Raw genomic sequence first — 24341 nt, forward strand, 5'->3', positions numbered from 1 at the left:
ATTTGATAGGGATAGGAAGAAGGACCAGGACAGAAAAAGGATAGGATTTGTGTAGGAGGAGCAGATTGCTTTAAAATGTGAGATTGAGTTAATTTTAGTTTTTTGCTTTAAAACACTGACGCCATTTTTGCTGATTTTTATTCTAGCCGAAACAAACACTAAAAGATAAGAAACGATGTGAAATTCTTTTGAGAAATACAATTTGTTTAGAAAAATTACAACAGGGACCAATGTTCTAAACTATGGAGAAAAAATTCTAGAGTATAAAAACTATTAGAAGGAAGAATGGTCAAAAGCATATTATGGGCATCGATTCATCTTTATCCAGAGATGAGAGTAGGCAGGCGTATTTTGCAGATACTGGTATAAGATTAGAAAAAATTCTCAGAACCCAGGACGATAAACGCTGGGAGTCCTTGTAAAAAAGCCTATATCTTTCCGATAAATCACTATTTTGACAACAAATTACGCAAGAACTGCTAAAGCCTAAAGCGATCTTGATGAAATTCGGTATAGGGTCAGTGAGTGTATTACTTAAGCTTTCTGATAGCCCCCATACAAATTAAGAGCATTTTCCTTTACAACTCCTTTCTGAGAAGAGGTATTTTTAACAATCCTCACGAAGAACTTTTTGATCGAGCTTGATTGAATGAAAAAAAATGAGTAAGTAATAACGTTAACAATCATTTTCCGGCAATTTTTTAATCTTGTATCAGTACCTACAAAATGTGCCTACTCTCGTTTGTGGCGATTCCGGGACCAGCGCCCATATACTTTTGACCATTCTCCTTTTAGTATGTTATAGCTGAACCCAAGAGATAAATTTTGAAGGAGAATTGTCAGAGGCGAATACAGCGTGTCCACGATAAAATTGTTCCAAATGATTTGATATTTTTATGGCAGATGTCACTAGCTTCGCATTTTTGTTGTATATAAATATTGTAACACGTGTTTTTACCTTTTTTTTGGTGAAACTCTCATCAAATTCTATTCATTTTTCACTGAGATACGAAATAATAATGGAAAAGAGAAGGGAACTGATCGTGTACACGTATCTAAAACATCCTGGAATCAATTACGCGGACCTTAGAAAACTTACAAATACCTCACGCCAGACCGTCCGGAGGTTGATTCTTCGATTTCTCGACAGTAAAATTACTGCCCAGAAACTTGGATGTAGAAGAAATCGGGGTATTGGAGATCGATATTTGGAGAAAAAGGTGATCATGCGCTACAAGAACAATCCTTCGATATTTGTGAGGGATATGGCTAAAAAACTTAAACGTTCTCCCAGTCTTGTGCACAAAATCAAACACAGGAATGGACTGAAGACTTTTAAGTCATGCGACATGTCAGATCAATGAAAACCATCCTTAAGTGTTAGAATTTCCCTACTGGTACACAAATCTAGATCTTGAAAGAATGAAGTTAAGTTCTTCAGGTTTCTAAAAGTAATTAAATCTGTGTCAGAGAATAAAGGGACAGATAATCCTAACCGGCTTATGTAGGTGAGATTCTTAACGTGAGCTAACTCGGAGTGCATGCAAAATCGATTTAGAGCTGAAGTTGGGAGACGCCATTCAGTTATCTTGAATCAAATTCGTGAAATTATGCAAATTTTGTATTTAAACCAAAATATCAAGGATTTGGATGAACTGGCAGAAAAGTGATATATGGGTGAAATGTAGACCAGAATGTTCTCTATAATTTTCCCATAGAACATGATCTCATCGATTACTCAGAAGCCAAGATAAGCGAGGTTTTTTGTTTCTTAACTTGTTTTTTTCATCCAGAGTGCCCCAAGTAGTCATTTGTTGAACTTCAACTATATCAAAGAATTGTTGTATTTTGTGGGACTTTCCATTTAAAACCATATTTTAAGTGTCTTTGTGGAGTAGAGGCAGTCAAATTGGCATCTGAGTGATTTCAAAGCATTATTATGGGAAAAATCAATTTTTTCACACTTAAACGGCAAAATCGGAGTGATAGCGTAGTCTAAGCGATGATGTATGGACGAAATGTAGAGACAAATGTGCTCTATAATTATGTTGAAGTAATCATCAAAATCGGTTCAGCGACAGTCGAGATAATTGAGGTTATGTGATATTGAAATTGGTTTTTCGACTGTGGCGCCCCTGGTGTTGGTCCCACGAAGTTCAAATATTCTAGAAAGTTGTAGCATTTGGTGAGATCTTTCGTTTAAGCCCTCATTCATCAAAATCGGTCACATAGAACCGGAGATATGATTTTTTGAATTTTGTGAACTTTGACCCCTCATATCTCCGGTTCTATTGAAACCACAGCGCACATACGCACCATTTTGGAAACGTCCTAGACTGGACTACAACATACTAAAATTTCATTAACTTGCACAATGCCGTTTTTGAGAAAAATGACTTTGAATTTCGATGAATTTTGACGCTATCACAGCGCCACCTGTGGTGACTTTTTGAACTTCCATCTGAAAGTGCTCATCGAGACGAAACCAAAAAGGTAAAATTTAGGTCGCTATGTTAGTTAGAACCGGAGATAGAGGCCGGTCAATGTTCGAACTTTGACCCCTTATAGCTCGGGTCAGGGGTTATGGATCGACTTAAGGTTTTTTTTGTTTGATACGTATAATCAACGGCTACAACATACTAAATTTTCAGCCCGATGCACAATGGAATTTTTGAGTTATTTAACTTATAGGATTTAAACATTTTCTTTTTAATAATAGCGCCCCTAGCGGTGGTTTTATGAACTCGCGATGTTAGAAGGGGAAGTGAAATTTCATGAGAGCTTTCCAAAAAGCCCTCACTTTTTAAATTCTGACAATTAGAACTGGAGTTATGGCCATTTTAAGAAATTTTTTTTGGACCCTTATAGCTCGGGTCAGGGGGGTCGGGGGACCTTAAGTTTGGTATTGATGGAAAGCTCTAAGGCCCAGCTATAACATACTAAAATTTGAGTTCGCTCGATGCCATAGGGGCGGAGCTATTGAGAAAACAAAAAAAGGGGGGTCTTCAAAATGGCGGAAGGAGGGGTGGGGGGTGGGGGGTCAATGCACCATGTTGCAATTTTCACCCGATATATAACCTTTGCCGAAAACCGCAAGTCGATATCTTTTTTAGTTTAGGAGCTATTAAGCTCCAAAGAGCGGCCGGCCGGCCGGCCGGGAACGTAACTTAGGTGAGATTGTTAAGAATCTCACCTAATATTCCCTGTTACTGATCCAAACACACACGAGATGGGATGCTGTGATATAGTAACGGCACTGATTGCCCACAGAGCTGCGATATAGAGCGGCTACCCGTATCGGGGGGATAAGACAGAATAGCAGTGGGGAAGCATAAGGGGCCCAATTGTGGCCTGGATGCATCGGAAATCCGAAATGGAGAACTGACCCCTGGTAAAATCTTATCTTAAAATCTTATCCGTCAGTAGATTGAACATCAGGCGTAAAAAAAGAAAAGCCAATGGCCATTTTTGAGTTATACTGTCCCAGAAAAAAAAGACAGTGTTTAGGAATAGGTTTTTATTGCAGATATTTCTGGGTAAAGTCCTCAATTTGTGTCATTACAAAAACTGTCATTTTGTCTACTTTTCTAACTGTATCGCGATGTGAGTCAATACTACGTTTACGACGAGCCTGGTAGTGTTCAGGAATTTCAACCTTGTGTCTCGCAATCGATCGGATGATGAGAGCTGCAACGTAGAAGGTGAACCAAACGGTGAAATATAGAGGGATGTACCAGAGTTTTCGACCGAGGTAGTAGTAGCTGTATTTCTTGACCCTTGGCTCGGGCGGGGGTTCTTCAGTTGTTGTTGTTGGTTCAATGTGATGGTGATGGTGAAAATCATGATGAGGATCGTGATCGTATATTAGCTCAGGAGAAGCGTCAACGCCGTATAGTCCGCTGTATTTGTAGGAGTCAGGAAAGGAGGGAAAACTGTGATCACTTGGAGCTGGAGCTGCCATGGTATCCATGCCCATATCATCTTGAGGCATCATGTCCATGACTGCAGCTGGGGCTGGTGCAGGAGCAGGAGTTGGAGCTGGAGCAGGAGCTGGTGTTGCAGGAGCATGATCGAAATACTTATGGTCGTGATCACTGTAGTGATCGAAATAACCAGGTGGGGGATGATCATAAATTATTTCATGGCTATGATCATGATTGTGATAGTGGTCATGATCATCATGATAGTGACTGTGATGATCATGATCATGGTAGTGTTCGTGATGATCATGATCATGGTCGTGACTAGAGTCGTCCTGGTCAGAGGGAGCCGGCTGATCGTCTGTCGAACTATTGTCGTCAGCGTTGCTGTCGTCAGAGTCGGAAGTGTCAGAAGAGTCTGGTGCTGAGGCTTCTGCAGGTTTTTCCATAGGTAGGAACATAGGATTAACAGGTCCTGGGAACTTATAACTGGTATCAGAGTCCACAGGCCCAGCTGCGGGTGGTAAGTAGCTCGAAACTGGTGAAACAGACTTGGTAGGAGCATCTGGAGGTGGTAGGTATGGAGAGTTCACATTTGGCGGAAAGGCATAAAGGTCCTGATTTGATGGAGGAATGTAGGAATTTTGAGGAGCAGCAGGTGGTGCTGGGGCTGCTGTGGTCTGAGGCGGTGCTGCCGGCCTATAAACTGGCGCCGGAGGTGCCGGAGCTGGTGCTGAGAATGTCTGAACAGATGGTGCATTAGATGCAGGTGGTGCTGGAGCTGGAGCTGGAGCAGAAGCTGGTCGTTGTGGAAAAGATGCCACAGGCTTGGGATAGTTATATCCATTCTTTTCCTTTTTCTTTTGCTTAGCTTTGTAAATGCCTGCAGAATAGGCTTCAGATGGGGAGTATCTGTCCATAGCAACGGGACCTGTTTCGAAGAAAATTAATATTTGTTTATCAGAACTTAATCATAAGCGTCAATTAGTAAGGAACTCTAAACGTGTCTATTCATTAGCCACAATTCTAACTGAATAGCGTTAATTGCTCTAAAATCTTTATTACTTATTAATCACCCATTCTCAGAAGATTCTTTTAATTAAGAAGTGTGTGATAATTGTGAAAGTTCTTTCTATCATGGTGTCAATACTTTAGAAACATTTTAATTAAAACTTCAAACTTAACCCATTAGGGCTGGGACAGGGACACTTATGTGGTTCTTTGTACATTTCAAATTTACAATTGTCTTTTAGTCACAACAATTGGTGATAATCAGCAGAGAAAGGCATTTGATCAAATAAATAAACGGTGATTTGTTAACACTGAGAGTGATAAATTTTTTCTACAAGTGAATGTCATAGAAAAATTACAAAATTACTTTTATCGGCTCATTGCCAGTTGAAACCGATGCAGACTTTTTGGAATTTCAAAACCAGTGAAACTAGTTAAATCTATTTATTTAAACTAAATCCAATTTGTCCAATAAATCGATTAAAAATTCAGTCCTCCAGAGTTATTGATCTTTGACCTTCAATAATTAAAAATGGCGAACCCTCCGGTCATAGGTATGTTTGGACGAAATGTTCGTCTGGACTATTTCAGAAAAATTCCGGAAATCATTGAAAAAGCTTGGGCCAATTTTGAGGAAAACCAAAAAAACATGGCTTTTTGGGGGTTGGAGGGGGCATAGGAGAAAAAGAAAAAAGGGGGGGGGGTCACCGAAGACCGAAAGTCAATGTCTCTTACTGTTTGACCTCTAGCTCAGGAACACATTTAGGATCAAATAAAAAATAATTTCTGAAAAATATTATTCAATTATCGGTACTTAACCGATTCATTACCAATGTAGTCTAATACAGCCGTGTTCGAAATTTCAATACGTGTTAAAAAAAAAAAAAAATTAACCAAATTGGTTACAAAATTAGCCCTTCAAAGTGGTTGACCTTAGACCTCCAATAATTCAAAGTGAAGATTTATCCTGTTTTAGGTATGTTTGGCCCAAATGTTCGCCTGGACTACCTCTAAAATATATCCGAAAATCATTGAAAACGCTTTGGCCAACTTTGAGAAAAACCGAAAAAACCTGGTTCTGCAGGGCATGGAGGGTGGCAAGGGGAAACAGGAAAAAACGTTTAGAGATAATGTTTTTTATTGGGGGTCATCGAGAACCGGAAGTTGATATCTTTTACCGTTTAAGCTACACAGCGGTGACGAGTTGGTAAAAAGCGAGTTAATTTTGCTCTCGCTTTGAGTTCGAATAGAAAAAATTGAAATAACAATTTCTTTCCAATTCAATTAAATTAGAAATTATACGGTGCGATTTTGTGTAAAAGTACCTGAGTGGAATAAAATAATAATAATAATAACAACTAAATTAACTTTTCTGTATAGCGGAATGTGGCCTGCCTTTGAATGCTTTAATTTCTCTTTTATTTCCGAAAATTGAAATTTCAATTTTTTTAATCGAAGTTAATAGGAAACAGTTAATAGTATGAACTATAGTTTATAGAATTTTTATTTAAAAAAAAAATAAGAGAAAAATCAAATATTTAAAGGTTTCCATATTCAAAGGCAGACCACTTTCCCCTACTACTATTTTCAAAAACGATTCGAAATAAATATGAAAAGTGAAAATAAAATGTTATTGGATAACTGTTCTAGATGAAACCTGACCTGAATAGATAATAAAACACTAGTTTGAAATTTTATTTGAAATTCATTTTTTTTAACGTCAAGAATTTAAATTTAAATTCAAGTTTTTTTTTTAGAATATTTCAGTTGAGTTATGAATTTAAATAATTAAGAATTACTTTTATATTGTAAATATTTCCAAAAGAAAGCTGAACAGCTGAACTATTTAACAACTTCAATAATTCAAACACTGAGAGAAATTCGAAAAAGTTAAAATAACATTCCGGAAATGTTAATTTTACCCTGCAGTATTGATCCAAAATCGGTGTAAATATTATGCTTTTTAGGTGTATTAGGGGTTAAAGTTACCCTTTTTCATGTTATTTCTACCCTTAAAAAGGTGTAAAAGTAAAAAGTCTTAAAATTATGAGGAAGTAAAGTTAATCGCACCACCGTTTTTTCTCAGTGATTATGAAATGAAAATTTAATTTTTGCGCATGCACAGAAAGTTATATACATTTAGCAAGGTTCAAAAGCCTTGCAACTCCTATTACTGACAACCCCGACAAATTCCTTTAGGTACTCATTGCGTAGAGATAAAGATTTTTAATTTTACTACACTGAGAAAAAAAACAGGGGTGCAATTAACTTTGCTTCCTCATAACTTTAAGACTTTTTAGGTGTAAAAACATATCTTTTTAATGTTAATTTTACACCTTTTTAAGGGTAAAATTAACATGAAAAAGGGTAACTTTAACCCCTAATACACACAAAAAGCATAATATTTACACCGATTTCGGATCAATACTGCAGTGTAATATAAACATTTCCGAAATGTTATTTTAACTTTTTCGGATTTATCTCGGTGTACCTTTTTACTACTGGGCAATTGGTCCTTTTGGCCATGAAAACACAGGAAAATTATCAAATCTCAACAATAATGAGTTCATGAATCTTCATGAAATGAGTATTATTTCCTTTGCTCTATTCAAACGAGTTATTAAAAGTTATTTAATCAAAATTCATTTTAATTAACAATGGTTAGGAAATTTTTCTGTAAGTCTCAAATAGTGACATTTTGAACATTCAAAGTAAATTTTTCTAAGAAAGATATTCGAAGATCCCTTTCGAAAGCCACAGGCATTTGTATTATTCATCCGAGTGGTAGGGTGGCGGTATTACTTGTAGCCTCTGTCTTTACTTATATAGCCTCCTCGTAAAAAACTTTACAATGTCCTCAAAACGATTTCGAAAAACCTTATAATTAAAAATATTTGATGTGTTCTAATAGCACATAACATTTTGTTTGGTTTTCGAAATAATTTTCTGACAAAAATTGCGACATGGCCATAAGTAGACAGGCCACAAGTAATACCACCACCCTAGCTAAAGTATTTTAATTTTCAACATGTGTTAGTCTTCAATTAGTTGCAAGGAAAAACAAAGCAATGAGGCTCGTAGTATCTTTGTGTTATTATAATTCCCCTTATACGGGCTTCAGACCTAAGGCTTAGTCATATGACTTATCATATCTAATTTCTTTTTGAGTTCGTGTTGGACCGTCTGCATATTGTTGTCCAGTGTTGAAATCCAAGTGCCCATTGTAAGGAGATTCCCGCCTAACAATTTCCCCCCAATAATTTCCATACCTGAGGAAGGAGGAAATAAGCCTCCGAAACGTCGTAAGGAGAATAAAGGAGAGAAAAGCTCAAAGGTCAATCCGTGTTTAAATTTCCCCATAATCCAGTAGTGACCGAATTCTTAATTTAATTTCTTTTCATTCAAGATTTTTTGGAAAATTATCACTTAAGATTGGACAATATCGGCAAACGATTCATTAAATTTTGAAAAACCAATAAACTTGGATGCTATTTTGAATTTCGAGATCATCGGGAACTGGGCTAAACCATAAGTCTGAAGCCAGTATTAAAATTAGTGAATAATTTTTTTAATTAAGGTGAAAGGAACACCTATTGACACTTCAAGAACTCGTGTCAGGACTTGTTGACACCCTACTCTGAACCATTTGGAATACGAAATTCGAAAACTTATCCTTATCGAAAAACGCAGATTAATGAAAAAATATTACACTGTGGTAAAAATAAAAGAGTCAAATTTACCCTTTTCAACAAAAATGGATCATATTTGACCCTTTGAAAGGTTCACTTGAATCTTTTGAATTTTTGTATGCATATTTATCACGATCAATCGTGTTTTATCGTAAATTAATTACTCTTATCGTATTTCTCTCATCTGAGCGAACACCAAATATGACTTTTTCATTGTTTTTATTCGTTTATTTCGGAGATAAATAGGTGTCAAAACAGTAGTGACCCTTTCAAAGGGTCATCGGTGTCGGTGACCCTTTTATTTTTACCAGTGTAATATTTTACTTAGATTTTATTGGATGCATTAAATAAATTTAAACATTTTGGCAAAAGTGTCAATAGGGGTTTCCTGTCGAAGAGGTGTTCCTTCAACCCTATTTAGTGTGATAGTTCCTAAATTTTTCCAGCCTCGCGCAAAATTTTTGTTAGAAAATTCTAAATTGAGTTTGAATTCTTCGACAATCAACGATATTTTATGCAAATTTATGCGTTTTTACTTTTCATCTGAGACACTTACTATAGGAAATCAAATTCCAGCTGTGAATCCAGCTGTTCAAAATCTTGTTAGTCCCATCGATTTTAGTTGTATAACCTTTTGTTTTGCATTTTCATTTGATGCAAACTACACTGCAAACATTACCAACTAGTTCCCGGCGAGTGGCCTTCAAAGTTGAAGCCAATTTCTTATTTTCACATACAAATGCGTATGGGAATTTTTCTGCACTCGTGATCGTTATGCTAAATATTTAAAAAGTGAGAAGTTTTTCCGTATTATAAGATACCTTTCCGTATGGAGGGATAAATTATATTAAATTTTTGTTTAAATAAATTTTTTCCTTGGAGCACTGTGAGCTGAGTTCGAGATCAATTTAGGAATTGGCTTCAAATAGCTTCATATAAAAAGGCCAACTTGCCAGGCGCTTGATTACCAACATACGACAACGGTTGATGCAACCAACAATCTTTGGAAAAATTGATTTCAATCAGATAGAAATTTCAAAATTTATGAGCCAAGAACAGATCCACATGGCCAAAAGTGCTCACCTCACTCTTTTTGCTCGATAACAAATTAACATTGAGTCGATTCTTTGGGGTAATTTCTTTGTAAAATATTACTCACCTTGAACTCCTCCTACGCGCCTTGAGTGATTGGCAGGCCACTGTACTGGGTCTGGACGATGGTTTGATGGTGTGTAAACAGGGTAGACTATTTGGGGCTGTTTCCTGGCCACCGGTGCTCCCCCGTAGACACTGGAAGTTCTCACAGGCGCGAGCTTCTGTCGCGTCTGTGTCCTTCGTGCAACTCCGGATGTCAAGAAAGGAAACTGAAATGGTCTTGAATCGACCGCCCTTCCGGTTTCCGGTTCCAGTGTGGTGGTCGTTGTGGGTGGTTGGGTGGTGTTGAGATTAGGTATGAGGAGTCTTGATACTGAAATACCCTCCCTGGGTCGATGTGTCACCTCCTCGGTGTCGGTTTTATTTGAAATATTGCCATTTGTGGCCACTCGCGAGTATGCAGCAATTGGCTGTATTTTCACCCACAGAATTGCCATTAGAATTGTCACTAGAGTCTTGATCATGTCGGACACTCAGTGTCTCTATTCACAGAAGTAGTCACAGGGCAAGATGTGCTGAGAGGCTCTGTATCATGGAGACTGTTGAGCGTCTCCTATTGTAGCTATTGGGAAATCAACTGGTCAAAGCTACTCCAGATTCCACCATCTCGGCCCCACTCCCGAAACACATGCCTTCCGGGGCGCAAGATCACGATCCTCAAACTGTATTACGGTACACGACACCATGAAGAACTGGGTCACTGTCTGACCTGATTTAGTGTCCGAATCGTTCGACAGATTAACACCCCAAATACGCTAATTTGTCGAGCGATTGCACCTCAACTAGAAATGTATGTAGAACATCTATATTCTCAATCGTTTTTCTTCTCGTGCAGCATTGTATTTCGTATGAATAACACAGCTTTAAGAACTCTTTCTATAGCACGTTTCTCACTATATAATATTAATGGTAAAATGTTGTATGAATTATTGCAGAAGAATCCCGTGCCCCGTATCAATATTTTACTCCCCTTCTGATTGAATGGCTCTTTGATGAACTTATGAATTGAGAGGATCAGCTATCTGGAAGAAGTAAATTAAGATAAGGTATCATTGAGTACCATTTTGAATTGACTGTACAGATAGATTTTACGGAAGAAGTTATTCGCTGACTATCTTACACTTATGGGAATATTATAGGGATTACGCTTTGTTAAATGTATAGAGAAAATTCGTAACTTATAGTCGTTTTAAGTATTGTTTTTTCTACAACTTCAGTATTATTTGGTTGAGTGATTAAGGATTTGTGAAGACTTATACTAAAGATCCCCTTTGGATATCGAGGCGCATTTTTATTTTATGCAACTATATCACTTCATACGCAAAATAGACGGTTTTGGATAAATTATTTCTGCAAAGTTTATCGTCGCTTGAATCAGCAATTGTCGTAACTTGTCACCTAAATTACCAACACAGATATTCCGAGTATTTCCATTTTGTGACAATAATTGCTGATATTAGGTGCTGAAGAAGTTACGACAACTGTAAATTCAAGAGACGTTATGTCCAACTTGCAGCCAGAAAATAATTACTTTAGTTTTAATTCTTGAATTGTGCGAAATAAATAACTCAACAGTGGTAGAAAAATATTTTATTGCTCTTTTCTCGCTTCGCAGAAAATTATGTAGAGTTTATGCACGGAAAGTTTGACATCGCGTCGATTTTGAAAATACAGTAGACTCTCTTAAATTCGGGCATATGGGACTGAAATACTCATATTAAGTTTACATGCTCATATTAATTGTAAATTTCATGAAAGCCTCTTAATAATGCAGAACCACATCATAACTGAGACAAAGCATAGCAAATTTGAGCATATTTGCTTCATTCGATATAATCAATATAATTTAAAAACTGTCACCAAACTTTTTTCCAAATTTAACTTCTGCCCGAATTAAAAAGTAGCCCAATCTTAAAAGAGCCGAATTAGCGAGAGTCTACTGTATTTTCTTAAGTTTTCTTTCCTGATTTAAATTCTGTCTGACAATTATTTTTTCTTAGATAGTTCCACTGTACAAACAAAAGGTGTTTGAATGAATTTAATGTAAACAATTTTTAATAAAAAGTTTTGAAAATTGATTATGTCAAAAAATATAAAAATTCCCCATTTGGAAAACAATATCTCGTTAGTAGAGGACATTAAAACCATTGTGAAAGAGACCATTAGGGAATTGTAAAAATTCCGACTAACACATTGAGTACTTTAACTCTTTCGCGTCCATAGGGTAATTTCATGACCCGGGGAAAAAAGTTTCTTTTTGGCTATTTACATTAATTGAAATCTAACTGGAGTCTTGAGAAAATGAGCCAAGAATCTTACATCCTTCTATTATGATGTCGTGCACGAACAGATAGATTTCAATTAATGTAAATACCCAAAAAAACTTTTTTCCCCGAGTCATGACATTACCCTATGGACGCGAAAGAGTTAAGAACAATATGCAGAGACTTTAAAATACTTTTTGCTTTAATTCAATTTAGAAATAAAAGAGTAAATTCTAATTTTGAAAAATAATTTTAATAAAAATTGATTTTTTTTGAGAAATGGTCACATGAATTGTACTGACCGTAAACAGCAACATCCAAACCGAAGGAGAAATATACAAGTGCATATGTAATTTAATTTTTAATAAGAACCTCATGGACATAAACAGTGCACATCTGAAGCAATCTGGACATATAAAATGAATCCGTAATGACTATCAGGGCAATCAACGCCAAAAGGGGGTAGAATCAATACCGAAACACAATAAAATCAATATCTCAATGGGATAGACTCAATATCCCAGTGAGGTAGAATCAATACTGGAATTACCAAAAATCAAAACTAATATAAAACAATATCAATACCGAAATACACTGAAAGTAATACTGAAATTGTATGAAATTAGTACCCCAATGGGATGAAATTAGAAAATCTTTTTCTGGAATCAAGAAAATTCAAACTGTCTCATTGCGCTTTTAGCAAAGGCATCAACTCTTAAGCCGGAGATACGCTATGAAGTTGTGAGATCGAATCTTCATCGGTGCGAAAAAAATTCGGTTTTCTGGATAGAGGATGCAAAAATCAGTACTACATTGAAATGAAATTAATACTAAAATGGGATAAAATCAACACTGGAGTAGTCAAAAAACAATACCAAAAGAGGGATAAAAATCAATACTGAAAATACCCCAAAATCAATACGAAAAATGGGATGAAAATCCACCTTAAAATCAGTGCTATAATGTGATAAAATCAATACCGCAAATATTCAAAAATCAATACGAAAAATGATATAAAAGTACCCGAAATTCAGTCTAAAAATGGGATAAAATCAATTCCGGAATACTCTAAAATCAATATCAAAATGAGATAAAAATAATACCAAAATACCTTTAAATCAATACTGTAATGAAATAGAATAATTACTCACGAGGTATTGATTCTAAAGAATATTTTTTAAACAATACCAAAATGGGATTGAATCAATACCGATACACCCTAAAAGCAATACCAAAGTGGGATAGAATCAATACCGAAATACCCTAAAATCGATATCAAAATGGGATAGAATCAACACCAAAACGTCCTAAAATCAATACCAATATGAGGTAGAATCAATATCGATACACCCTAAAATCAATACCAAAATGTTCTAAAATCAATCCCAATATTTCTTGACTTAGTTACAGAAATCAAAATCAAACTAAATTTCATCTATTTTCAAGAAAGTTTTGTCTTTAATTTTGGTAATAATATAGTGGTATTAAAATCGATGCCACAAAAATTAAAAAATTTTCTCTGTGATTCTAATTCGTAGAATATTATAGACCGATGAATTCAGCACTATGATAATAGTAGTAATAATAAAATTAATAAATTATCTCAAGAAGAATTAAAAGTAAATTAAAATTCTAATCAAAATAAAATACGTTAAATTTAAAGTTAAATGATAGGATATTTGATCTTTTATCTGCAGCACATGCAAATCGGAATTGATCGGTAATCGTTAATCTCATTGTTTCTTTGAACACTGAAATGAACAAGTTCTTTTTCCTATCCTATTCCTTCCATATAAAAAAGAAATAGTGAAAAATAAATTGTCAGGAAAATTGTAAAATTTGTGAAGTGAAATAATTGAGTCAAAATAAAAGGTGTTGGGAAAAGACCAAGTGTTTGAGTGATTCTCAATTAGTGAAGGTCCTGAAGAGTATTTCAAAAAATCTCAGTTGCTTTATGGGTAAGACAGGCGGTGGGTCTTGAGACCACACGATGGAACCTCAATACTACGAGGAGCTCTGGGAAAGGGACTGGAAAATTTTTTCGGTCTTTCCTCACAAAATTCCTTTGATTTTTTTCAAGTACATGGAGATTCCCGCTTTTCTCGTTGTGGGTGGAATTATCGAAGTTTTTAAGAACATTCCCTCCTCTTATTTTAAAGTTTTATGATTGAAGATAAAGCTAGGGCCTCTATAGGGGAGACCGGGGCAGAATTAGCCACGCATGATATTAGACAGTGGGACGTTACACTGAGAAAAATGGGGATGCGATTAACCTTTTTTCCTCATGACTTTGACACTTTTTAGGTGTAAAAATATATCAACATTTTTTAATGTTAATTTTACACCTTTTTTAAGGGTAAAATAAACATGAAAAACGGTAGATAGATACAGTAGACTCTCTCTCAATCGGGAATATGGGGCAAAATGTCATCCGGTTTAGCGATAGAACTGAGCGTCAAAGCCTTTGTAAATTCAACAAAACGCGCTCAATTATAAAGAATCACGATAAAATAGGAAGAACTACAGCGAATTTGAGCGAATTAGCTTCATAATTAAACGTGAAAATTGTCAACAAAATTTGTCGCCCGATTGAAAAAGAGCCGATTGAGTGAGAGTCTACTGTAGATAAAAAAAACGGAGTGTACTTGAGTTCGCAGGTGATCAGACATCTAGGTTCTTTTGAGCCCCTTAGTCTACCCGACAATCTCAACTCCAATTCTGTTAAAAATTTCATAATTAATTGAAAAAGGGTAACTTTAACCCCTAATATACTTAAAAAGCATATTTCGGATATGCTTTTCGGACCGATTTCGGATCAATACTGCAGGGTAAAATAAACATTTCCGGAATTTTATTTGACCTTTCTCGGATTTCCCTCAGTGTATAGCCTACCGTAGAAGGAATATTGAAGAAACCACTGCTTTTTCAAACACTGATAAAAAACGGGAGTGCGATTAACTTTTTTTTACTCATAACTTTAACATCTTTTAGGTGTAAAAATATATCAACATTTTTTAATGTTAATTTTAAACCTTTTTAAGGGTAAAATTAACATGAAAAAGGGTAACTTTAACCCCTAATACACTTAAAAAGCATAATATTTACATCGATCAATTCACCCAGGATGGTTTGTGCACCTTTCCGCACAATTTGTTTTCAATAAAATTGTAATTTGAAAAATTCACACATTTTTAAAAAATAAAATTTTCATTGATCTCTTACCCTGTGGAGTACAATTGCACGGTATGCAAGTCCAAGGATATAAAAACCAAGGAAGACCATAAATCCCATAGGAATAACCCGAAGAGGTCTTTTGAACACAGGAAAATAAGTGAAATCGCTAATCTGTCGGGCAATTTCCATCAAACTCGTACTTTCAGTCGGCAAGGCTTCAATTAGGGCTTCTGGGTGGAGGGCAAGGGTCACCAGGAGAAACACGACAAACACTCGCGAATCCATGTGAGAAGACGATGAGGGAAAGAGCGATGGGAAATGGGGTTCAGACAAACTGTGAGAGCTTCTTTGCTGGAAAGATCTTATGGCCATGGTTAATCCCTACTGCTGTTCTATGGAACATTCCACCGATGGGGTGGGGAGGTCAGTGTTAATTGAAAGAGAAACTCCGGGGGATTTTTTGTCACATAATCTTTATCTTGTATTAGCTTCTTGAGAAAGGAACTTTTGCCGGAATCTTTCTATTTGATCCATCACAGACACTTTCAAGGCATCAATGGTGCGTTTCTGGCGTTTTGGAGGATCCCAGTGAAGTGGTATTTCGACCTAATATAAAGTGTTTTCTTTGAGTAAATTTTTAGAATTTGAGTAATCACAATCCCTCACCTTGTGTCTCGCAATGGACTGTACTATCAGCCAGAAGACATAAAATGCCCAGTAAACAACAAAGAAAAGGGGAATGTAGTACAATTTGCGACTGATGTAGTAATAGCTGTATTTCTTAACTCTTCCCTCGATGTCCGTGTCTGATCCCTCCTCCATGGATCTCGCCGCGATCAAGGGCAGAAGAAGCAGGAGAAGGTGGGACTGTGCAATCATCTTGCGCGAGCACTGTTATCACTTCAATACTGATGACAATCTTCAGCATCGGCAATCCCGTCTTGAATCTTGTCACTCAAAGTAACTGGATTTCTTTATCCGAACCATTTTTGCTTATTTGTCCAATTAGCACCATTTGCCAGAGTACAAAAGAAGATGACGCTAATTAGGTACAATATGACATCAATCTTCATTTGGTCACTTGATTGATTTATGTCCCGATATAGGTCAAGAATTCCAACTGATCTCGCAGACATCTGTACCCGTTCCACCTTTCGTTTAATAGTGCTATATAACTAAACAATTTTAAAGATTTTAGATTCTACAATAAACCGTTTTGAGTTTAGGATTTTTGTTTGATTTTTAGAATTCAGGAATATTTCGGTTAAGGTATAATAGTTTGAAAATGCGACTAAATTTTAATCTTCCGAAGATTGAAAGAATACTTTATGTAGTGGATCAAAATTACAAAGCGGTAATTTTCTGGAAGAATTCTTCCTCAGGACTCTTCCGTAATTATGAAAATACTTAGTTTTCCCTTCTTAATGTTTTTAGTTTTTAATGCAAAATCTTGAAATTTTCGGTCAAGGAGAAGTTCACCATCAATGGAGTAAAATTTGTAATTCCGGTTAAATTAGACTTCAGAAAATCGTCTTAAAGGTTTTGGCTTTGTTTTAATCCAATGGCTTCTCGCCGAATTCTTGCACATTCTTTTTAATTCCTGTCATTAAAATTAAAGAAAATTCACATTATTCGAAAAGGCATGAACGTTCGAAGGGAGAGTACTTTCCCCTACTTTTCTCATCCTCCCCCTTCAATTACTTTAAATCGATAATGAATCGGCAAAGTTCCGATAATTGATTTATTTAATTTAAATAGATATTGTTTTTCTTTAGCTTTACAGTTTTTCGGATCCAGAATCCGAAAAGGATATCGTATCGACTTCCGGTTTTTGGTTCCCCTCCCCTTTCCAAAATTAGATGAACATTGTCTCGAATTGAATTTTTTTGCATTTTTCCTCATCCCGGTCCATTGCATTCAAGAATATGATTTTAGATTCAAGTACATTTCGTCCATATCAGACAAAGATCTTAAATTTATTCCTCCTATAGATTTTTCAGTGCCAAATTTTTTATGTGAATAGAGATCTCTTGAATTTAACAAATTGAAGTATTCGAAAGTTCGCAGTTCTCATCCAATTTCCGAATTTGAAATGGTTTTCTAATAATTTGTGAATGAATGTATTCGGTAATAAACCGGTATTCAGGGTGACTCAAAGACGAAAAATTTTTTTGGAATTAATCTCAAGGTGTTCTACATTATGAGATAAGAAGTTTTTCTTCGATTACCATATGATCGGATGCTGTTTAGAGGTAGCTAAACGACTCTCTCTGTATAGTGTAAAATCATAAAATTGTTCTACATTGGGGGTCGTTTAGCTACCTCTAAACAGCGTCCGATCATATGGTCATCGAAGAATAATTTTTTTATCTCATAATGAAGAACACCCTGAGTGCCAAAAGAATTTTTTCTTTTTGAAAAACCTTAATGCACATATACCCAAAGCAATGCTAAAAGATTATATGTATAGTAATTCACAGAGAGGTCTATCTCATGAGTAGGAGCATACTGCAAAGTTGGGACGCTTCTTCATTTTCGACTTTTAATTCTTTTTTAAGAGAATATGGGTATAGGGTAAGTGTGGTAAGTGTGTCAAATTCCGGCATGTTGCATGCAAGTGCCAAAGTCTCAAGTTTGAAGTGTACTTAATACTTTTAATACAAGTTGAATTTTTTTTGTTACTTTTGTTATAAGGAGTGTTGCTTGAAACCTTGTAGATGGTTTATCGTCTTTATTTTCTCTAAAATCATTCTTAATACATTTTAAAATGAATGAAAATGTAGACATAGAATTTGTGGCCTATTCGGGTTATCTTCATTCTCATAGTTCCTTGTCCTTCTAGAATTCTTCCAATTCGTTTTTCAGACCATCTTACTCGTCGTAGCGATATTTTTTGTCATTTTTTTTGGATTGTATAATTTCTAGAGTATGGAAAAACTAAAAATTCATGGAAATTTGAGGAACAAAAAATGTGACCGGAATTACAAGCTGGACGGAATTTGGTACACTTACCCTAGTCTTATTATTGGGGGTTTATAATTTTCTTAACTGCATAAAAGAATTTTATGGATTGAAAAACCCTTCACACTTTCCGTAAACTGCTTTTCTGCATTAAAGTTTGTGCCAATTTTCCTGTCTAAAACTTCTTACCTTACACCACCCGCAAGTATCTCACGTAGAAAGCCACTTTAGCAGCAAAAACATCCATAGTCTTTCACTTTTGAGCAACTTCTTGAATTTGGAGGCATCAAAAGCCAGAGGGCGAGAATTGAGTGTCAGAGCTGGAAGATAAAAGCATTGAATGCACTGGTAAAATTCAATGGAAATTTTCCGTGGTCGACTCCCATGTCAATTGATTTGAGGAGAAACATCCGCAGGTGCCGTATAAAATATAGATAAATTGAATTTATGTTTGAGTAAAATTCACTATCAAAGAAGTATCTTTTTCGAAAACAAATTCTTCTTTGCGACATGAGTCCTAATTTTTTGCTATATATAATATGCTATCAATCAAGAATGCAAAAGATATTCACAGCAGTAGCTATGCGTTGGGAATTTGAAATATCCATTAGCTTTTTAAATAAAATCCTAAGTGATTTTAGTTAATATATGTATATTAATTCAACATTGCTCTTTCTTAGTCATGAAAGATTAAAATCAAGATTCTTCAAACAAATATTAAAATTGATTGACTTATGAAATGTTGAATTTCAGTGTCTTTGATTGTAATAGTTAAAGTTCAAGTAGAATATTCTATAGATATTTAATAAGGTCAATAGTTTTATTGAACTTTCAATTTATCCATCGAGTTCGGAAAATGTTTTCTCTTCATTCTCTTTGTATATAAAGTTCATCATTGTTGTTAATGAGACATTGTCGAAAACTTATGAATCTTTTATGAAAATTTTCAAGGGAAAACGGAAATTCGAAATGTGGTCAATATAGATGGGAGGGCTGTCAGTCAAAACTTGATTGAATTAAGATGCTTTAGGAAACTCTAACAGTGGTTCGAGGATTTCGGTCCATAAATTTCGGAAAATGCAATCATCGGACAATTCAATTTTCGTGCAAAGTTAATCCTTTGGCTGTGGGATTGACATTGCCCGAGGTGTCTTCGTCATGGTGTATCACCCTACTTCATCCATTTCCACATTCAATCATTTACTAATGAAGTTCACCGACAGACATTCTGAAGGGAAATTGGAAAAACTTATCGTCAATAGGATAAATTGAGGGTGGAAAATTTTATTTGCCTTCCACCTCATTCGTGATTGATGTCTGTCTGACGCATTCCATTAATTAAAGCAATTGACAATTGAAGAGAAAACTGCACCTGTCGAACACCTAAGGATAATTTAAATAAAGTCTAGTATGATTCCTGTAATTGCAAGGCATTTCAATTTTAAGTCCAAAAAAAGACCGGTGGATATTACTAGTCGTATCGGATTCTTTTGATTTTTTTTTAATCTTGGAAGATTTTGTTCATCAACTAGACTAACTATCAGATAGAGTTGTTAATGAGAGTTCTTTTTCCTATCTACTTACAATCAAATGTTTCTGAAGCGAGAATGGAGATATCGTCAAGTTGTTTTGGACAAAGCTTAAGGGGGTGTCCCTAAATTAGGAGATCAAAAATTAACTTTTTTTCGCGTTTTTTTTTTTTTGAAAACAAAGAAATTACCATGCAGTTTAGCAGACGCCTGGTTGCAACACCCCCTAAGTGACAGAGAAAAAATCTCAAACAAAATTAATTTTCATAAAAATGTATTTCATAGTTGAACTAAGAAAACCCGAAGAAAACAGTGATGTCGAATTTTTTTCAGGATTTTATTTAAAATAATGTATTTTTATATGACAAAATTTTGAATTTAACATTCAGTTAAAAATTATATATTTTCAATAACAAATGAAACAACAAATGTTTCAATTGACATGAAAAGAATTTAATTCTGGAGATAATAAGACCGTATTTAGACTAGAGGTTTAGCCTAGTTCTCGAGGGTATCAAAACCTTAAACAGCAACCGATTTTATTAATTTTTCAAAATATAATAGGTCATTTGCCCTTAATAATCCAATCCTAAGCCAAAATTTTCCAAAAAATCTTGACTGATAAGATATTAGAGAAGTAAAGCCATATTGCTAAGCCTTAGGTCTGAAGCCCGTATATGACTTCATTCGCTTTGTTCGCTTAATAAGTTATCTTTATTAACTATTCTGCCTATCTGACAAAATCGTAAAATTGAGAAATTAAGTCAATCATTTTATTCAAATTGAGGAATGAAGCTATTCAAAGTTTCGGTGTTCGTCCGAGCACTTTAAACTTTTGTACCACTTACTGATATACTTAAAATATGTTAAACAAGTAAAACTACAACCTTTTATTCAGATTGGTCTTGCTTACCAATGGAATATTGCGAGCTACCCAAACATTCCTACCGTTTTCTCTTAATATGGGCTTGCTTTTGTAACAGTAGGGAACTGTGTTCCTTCAGCAGTCAACTGACTGTGAATTTTTGGAGCAGACATCATTGGGTCTATATCAGAGATACGTACAACGCTGTTATCAACCCTCTGAGTCGATACCCTAGGTCTGCCAGTAGCGTTTTTTAGGTGTACTCGTACCTCATTACTATAATATTTGAATATTTTATGTATAACCTTTCAGGATTTTCCATAAAATTTAGCAGTTAACGACGCAGATTCATTCCGACAGTATCTCTAGACGATTTCCCACCTTTTAACTCCTTATAACTTGCCATTTTAACCTAAACTATGAATTATCAAAAAACAGATTATTTCTAGTTATTTATCATTACTTTTATACATATGTATTTACCATTGACAACTTTGGAAATGTCCAAACCCACCATTGGCCTCTCAAATGATATAAACTTAAAATATAGCCGGTTTACTTTAAGTTCGTTGCATGTTTTTGACAATTGTGAGTAACATCTCAAATGAGGCAACAAACTTTTGACGCATGAAAAATGAACAACTTTTAGAAAACAATTATTTTTTATATGAAATAAAATGAAGTTTTCCTTCGAAATACATAATTAGGATCTACGAATTACAGGCAATTAACTTGCAAAAAGAAAAATTTTAAAAAGTAATTTTTTTCTATCATTTTTGCACCTGATTTGCTGAACATACATGAGGCAACAAACTTTTGATACCTACTGTATGCAAATCTGCTTGGCGCTTCCTTGATTTCGTCTCCGTCTTCAAATACAATTTGAATTGGATTCTGAAATTTTTATGGTATATTCTAAAATAGTTTATCTATCGATTCAAAAAGAAAATATATACCACTTTTGATCTTGTAATTCAGGGGTGACTTGATAACTTCTTTTCGATAGTTTCAACTGTCGATTGTGAAAAATTAAAATGATAGCTGCACTTTATGTAGCTAATATGAATATTCATCAACAGTCACATTCTTTTAGGAATGGTAAAATAATATTTAAAAATCCTTTATTCACTAAATCTAAGAGATACAGATTTATCGACACTATCGATTCGATACTATCGAAAAATTATCATTCCAACCCAGGCTTTCCCTTTAAGTGTTCTAAATTGTTAATAGGCCAAATTTTTCAATAGTTTCCAAAAGTTTATTAGGCCAAATTAAAAAAAGACTGTCCTGGATAATGGTGACTTATGGGGGGGGTCGTCAAAGACCGAAAGTCGATATCTCTTGCCGTTTGGCCTCTAGTCGTGTCATAAGTTCAAAAAAATGAATTATATAATTGCTCTCTCTTTGAGTTCGAGCAGTAAAATCTAAAGAATCTCAGCTAATTTGAAAATGAAAAAAACTGTTAATCCTTTAATGACGAGAAAGTAAAAAATCGGGGGTCAGAAAAAGCACATTTTCTGACTGTTTAGAAGCATATTTTTAGAAGATCGTAATAAAAATTTCATTTTTGGGTCACCGGTGACCCAATCGTCGTTAAGGGGTTAAAAGTTTTTACTTGTGATGAGTTCTGTACTATGGACTATATATTAATTTAGACAAATAATACAAAACTACTTTTAAAGTATATTAAGTTACAAGTTTGAGCATTTCGCAGAGCTGCCATGCTTTGCCATCGTTATTTTACTATGAGCGAAAAAAGCATTCTGCAAATTGGAATTGGAATAAATTACATTGTGGTAAAGTCTTACTTAAATGTTCTATCTCCGTATTCAATTGACCATTCCACAATAAAAAACTTTCTTTACTTGCTCTTGCAAAAGTACCACTGAGATAAATTGTCGCAATTTATTTTGAACGAGTCCTATTTGCTGTGCAATGAAGTTGCTGTATTAATTTTACAAAGAATTACAATCCTGGAAGCTATTTAGGTCATTGAATTTTCCATGTGTAAAGTTCAATTAGGTCACAAAATGTCACTGTAAATAATTTGGTGCATTTCACAAATTGTTCTGATTCCTGATAAAATTTTAGTAAATGTTATATAGGTTATATATACGTACCGTGTATATATATTGTCGGTTCCATCCTACAGTGTTCTATGTTAAAACCACAAATTTATACAAAAGCCATGGGTTGGGCCATTACTGTTCTTGTATTTAATAGAATATGTTAAGACTACCAATTATAGGACATATTAGTGTTATAAAATATCGAATTCTGTGATTTTATTTTAAATCCCATTTTATTTTAAAATTTTAATCTTTAATTGTATGAATTACTAATAAATTGAGAACATTTAAACGAACCGTGATCAATATCTGGTAAAATTTTGAAAGTGCTCAATTAAGTTGGAATTCTTCGTTTAATAAATTCTCTTTTATAACAATTGGTACACTTTAAATTCCATGCGATATTGTAGCGATATTTCTTCACACAATTCCCTTTCACAGAAACGAGTGTGTTGCAAAGAAATATGTGAAAAGTTTGATACAATTCTGCACACCTTCAACTAGAAGGTTGGGGTCGGGTTATATTCAGTGTGAAACAATGTGGCCCTTAAAAGGCTCGTCGAGAGACGCACAGGGCATAGTTGGAATGTTTAGTCCAGAGTTGGCGAGGTTCCTTATCCAAAAAACGTAAACAATATGAATAAAGAATAGAAATTTTTTGGAAAGTTTAGAATTGGGACTGTTTGCAATAAATTGTATTCGAAAAGTGTTTAATATTACAATGAATGTTAATCTAATTAATTTTTATTGTAAGCTAAAAGTTATGAAGTGAGCTTAAGGTATGACTGATCTCCCGTATGCAGGAAAGTTAGGTAATAAGTTCACAGTTGAGTTAAGAAGGCAATTCAAGGAGCATTTTCTGACAATTATTGTCGAAATTGGTCAAATTCACTCGGTATTTAGATTTCTTCATCGATCTGATTAATGCCCTAGACGCACTTACCACTTAAGTCGAGAGACGGTTTTACGTTGAAATAATGATCAGATTACATTTCCATCAGTTTCTGACTAATACGTCTATCGGTTTAAGTCAAGAAACAGCTTAGGTAGTAGGAAACTGATGGGAATTTAGTCAAATCAGTATTGTGATTATAATTACATTTATCCGTTTCTCAGTTTAAGTCGAAAATGTGTCTTATACGGGCTTCAGACCTCAGATTTAGCCATATGGCTTAACTTCTCTTATTTCTTATCAATCAAGATTTTTTGGAAAATTTTATCATTTAAGATTGGACAACATGGGCAAGTGATCCATTAAATTCTCAAAAAGCAATAAAATTGGTTGCTATTTTGAATTTCGAGATCATCGGGAACTGGGCTAAACCTTAGGTCTGAAGCCGGTCTTAGGGTATAAGCCTTTCTTATTTGAATGGGAGAGTGCGACCAATTGTTGGAACCGTTGGAATGGTTTTGTCTCCAGATACAATATAATAAATTATTATTAAAGTCAAAAAAGAGAATTTCGAAATATTCAACATCGGTATTTCAAAACGGAAATTTTCGATTTTAAGATGATTTTTCAGGATCACACGAGCTTGTGACGTTTTTCTTTAAAGATTTTTAAAGAGTACAGAAATTTTACAGGACCTTTTAATTGGGAAGTCTATCTTCAAATTTCAACTTGTTTTCACGAATTTTAGGTTTCTCTTTAATTTTCGGAACTATCCGCATTTTAAAACTCATTTTCGAATACTGAAAAAT

The 24341-nt window shown here is 34.8% G+C and overlaps 2 protein-coding genes across 2 annotated transcripts; both read right to left on the bottom strand.

Moving 5' to 3' along the window:
• Positions 1–3508: 3508 nt before the first annotated feature.
• Positions 3509–10239, bottom strand: LOC129806714 (uncharacterized). The gene is made up of 2 exons (XM_055855485.1): positions 9780–10239; positions 3509–4851 (listed from the first exon to the last, which is right to left on the bottom strand). Exons 1-2 carry the CDS (start codon positions 10237–10239, stop codon positions 3518–3520), a joined length of 1794 nt encoding a protein of 597 aa, XP_055711460.1. The 3' UTR covers positions 3509–3517.
• A 5448-nt stretch (positions 10240–15687) lies between these two features.
• LOC129807207 (uncharacterized) lies at positions 15688–16124 on the bottom strand. Its single transcript, XM_055856310.1, has 2 exons — positions 15880–16124; positions 15688–15819 (listed from the first exon to the last, which is right to left on the bottom strand). The coding sequence occupies exons 1-2, from the start codon at positions 16090–16092 to the stop codon at positions 15688–15690; spliced, it is 345 nt and encodes a 114-aa protein (XP_055712285.1). The 5' UTR covers positions 16093–16124.
• Positions 16125–24341: the final 8217 nt, after the last annotated feature.

This window comes from Phlebotomus papatasi, chromosome 3 (assembly GCF_024763615.1).
Source record: "Phlebotomus papatasi isolate M1 chromosome 3, Ppap_2.1, whole genome shotgun sequence".
Classification (NCBI taxonomy): domain Eukaryota; kingdom Metazoa; phylum Arthropoda; class Insecta; order Diptera; family Psychodidae; genus Phlebotomus; species Phlebotomus papatasi.

Excerpts from the sequence above, each read along its gene's own strand:
- LOC129807207 (XM_055856310.1), bottom strand. The coding sequence starts at position 16,092 with ATGATTGCACAGTCCCACCTTCTCCTGCTTCTTCTGCCCTTGATCGCG. Across the intron at positions 15,820-15,879 it reads AGTCCATTGCGAGACACAAG|GTCGAAATACCACTTCACTG; the intron begins GTGAGGGATTGT and ends ACTTTATATTAG.
- LOC129806714 (XM_055855485.1), bottom strand. The coding sequence starts at position 10,239 with ATGATCAAGACTCTAGTGACAATTCTAATGGCAATTCTGTGGGTGAAA. Across the intron at positions 4,852-9,779 it reads GCGCGTAGGAGGAGTTCAAG|GTCCCGTTGCTATGGACAGA; the intron begins GTGAGTAATATT and ends TCTTCGAAACAG.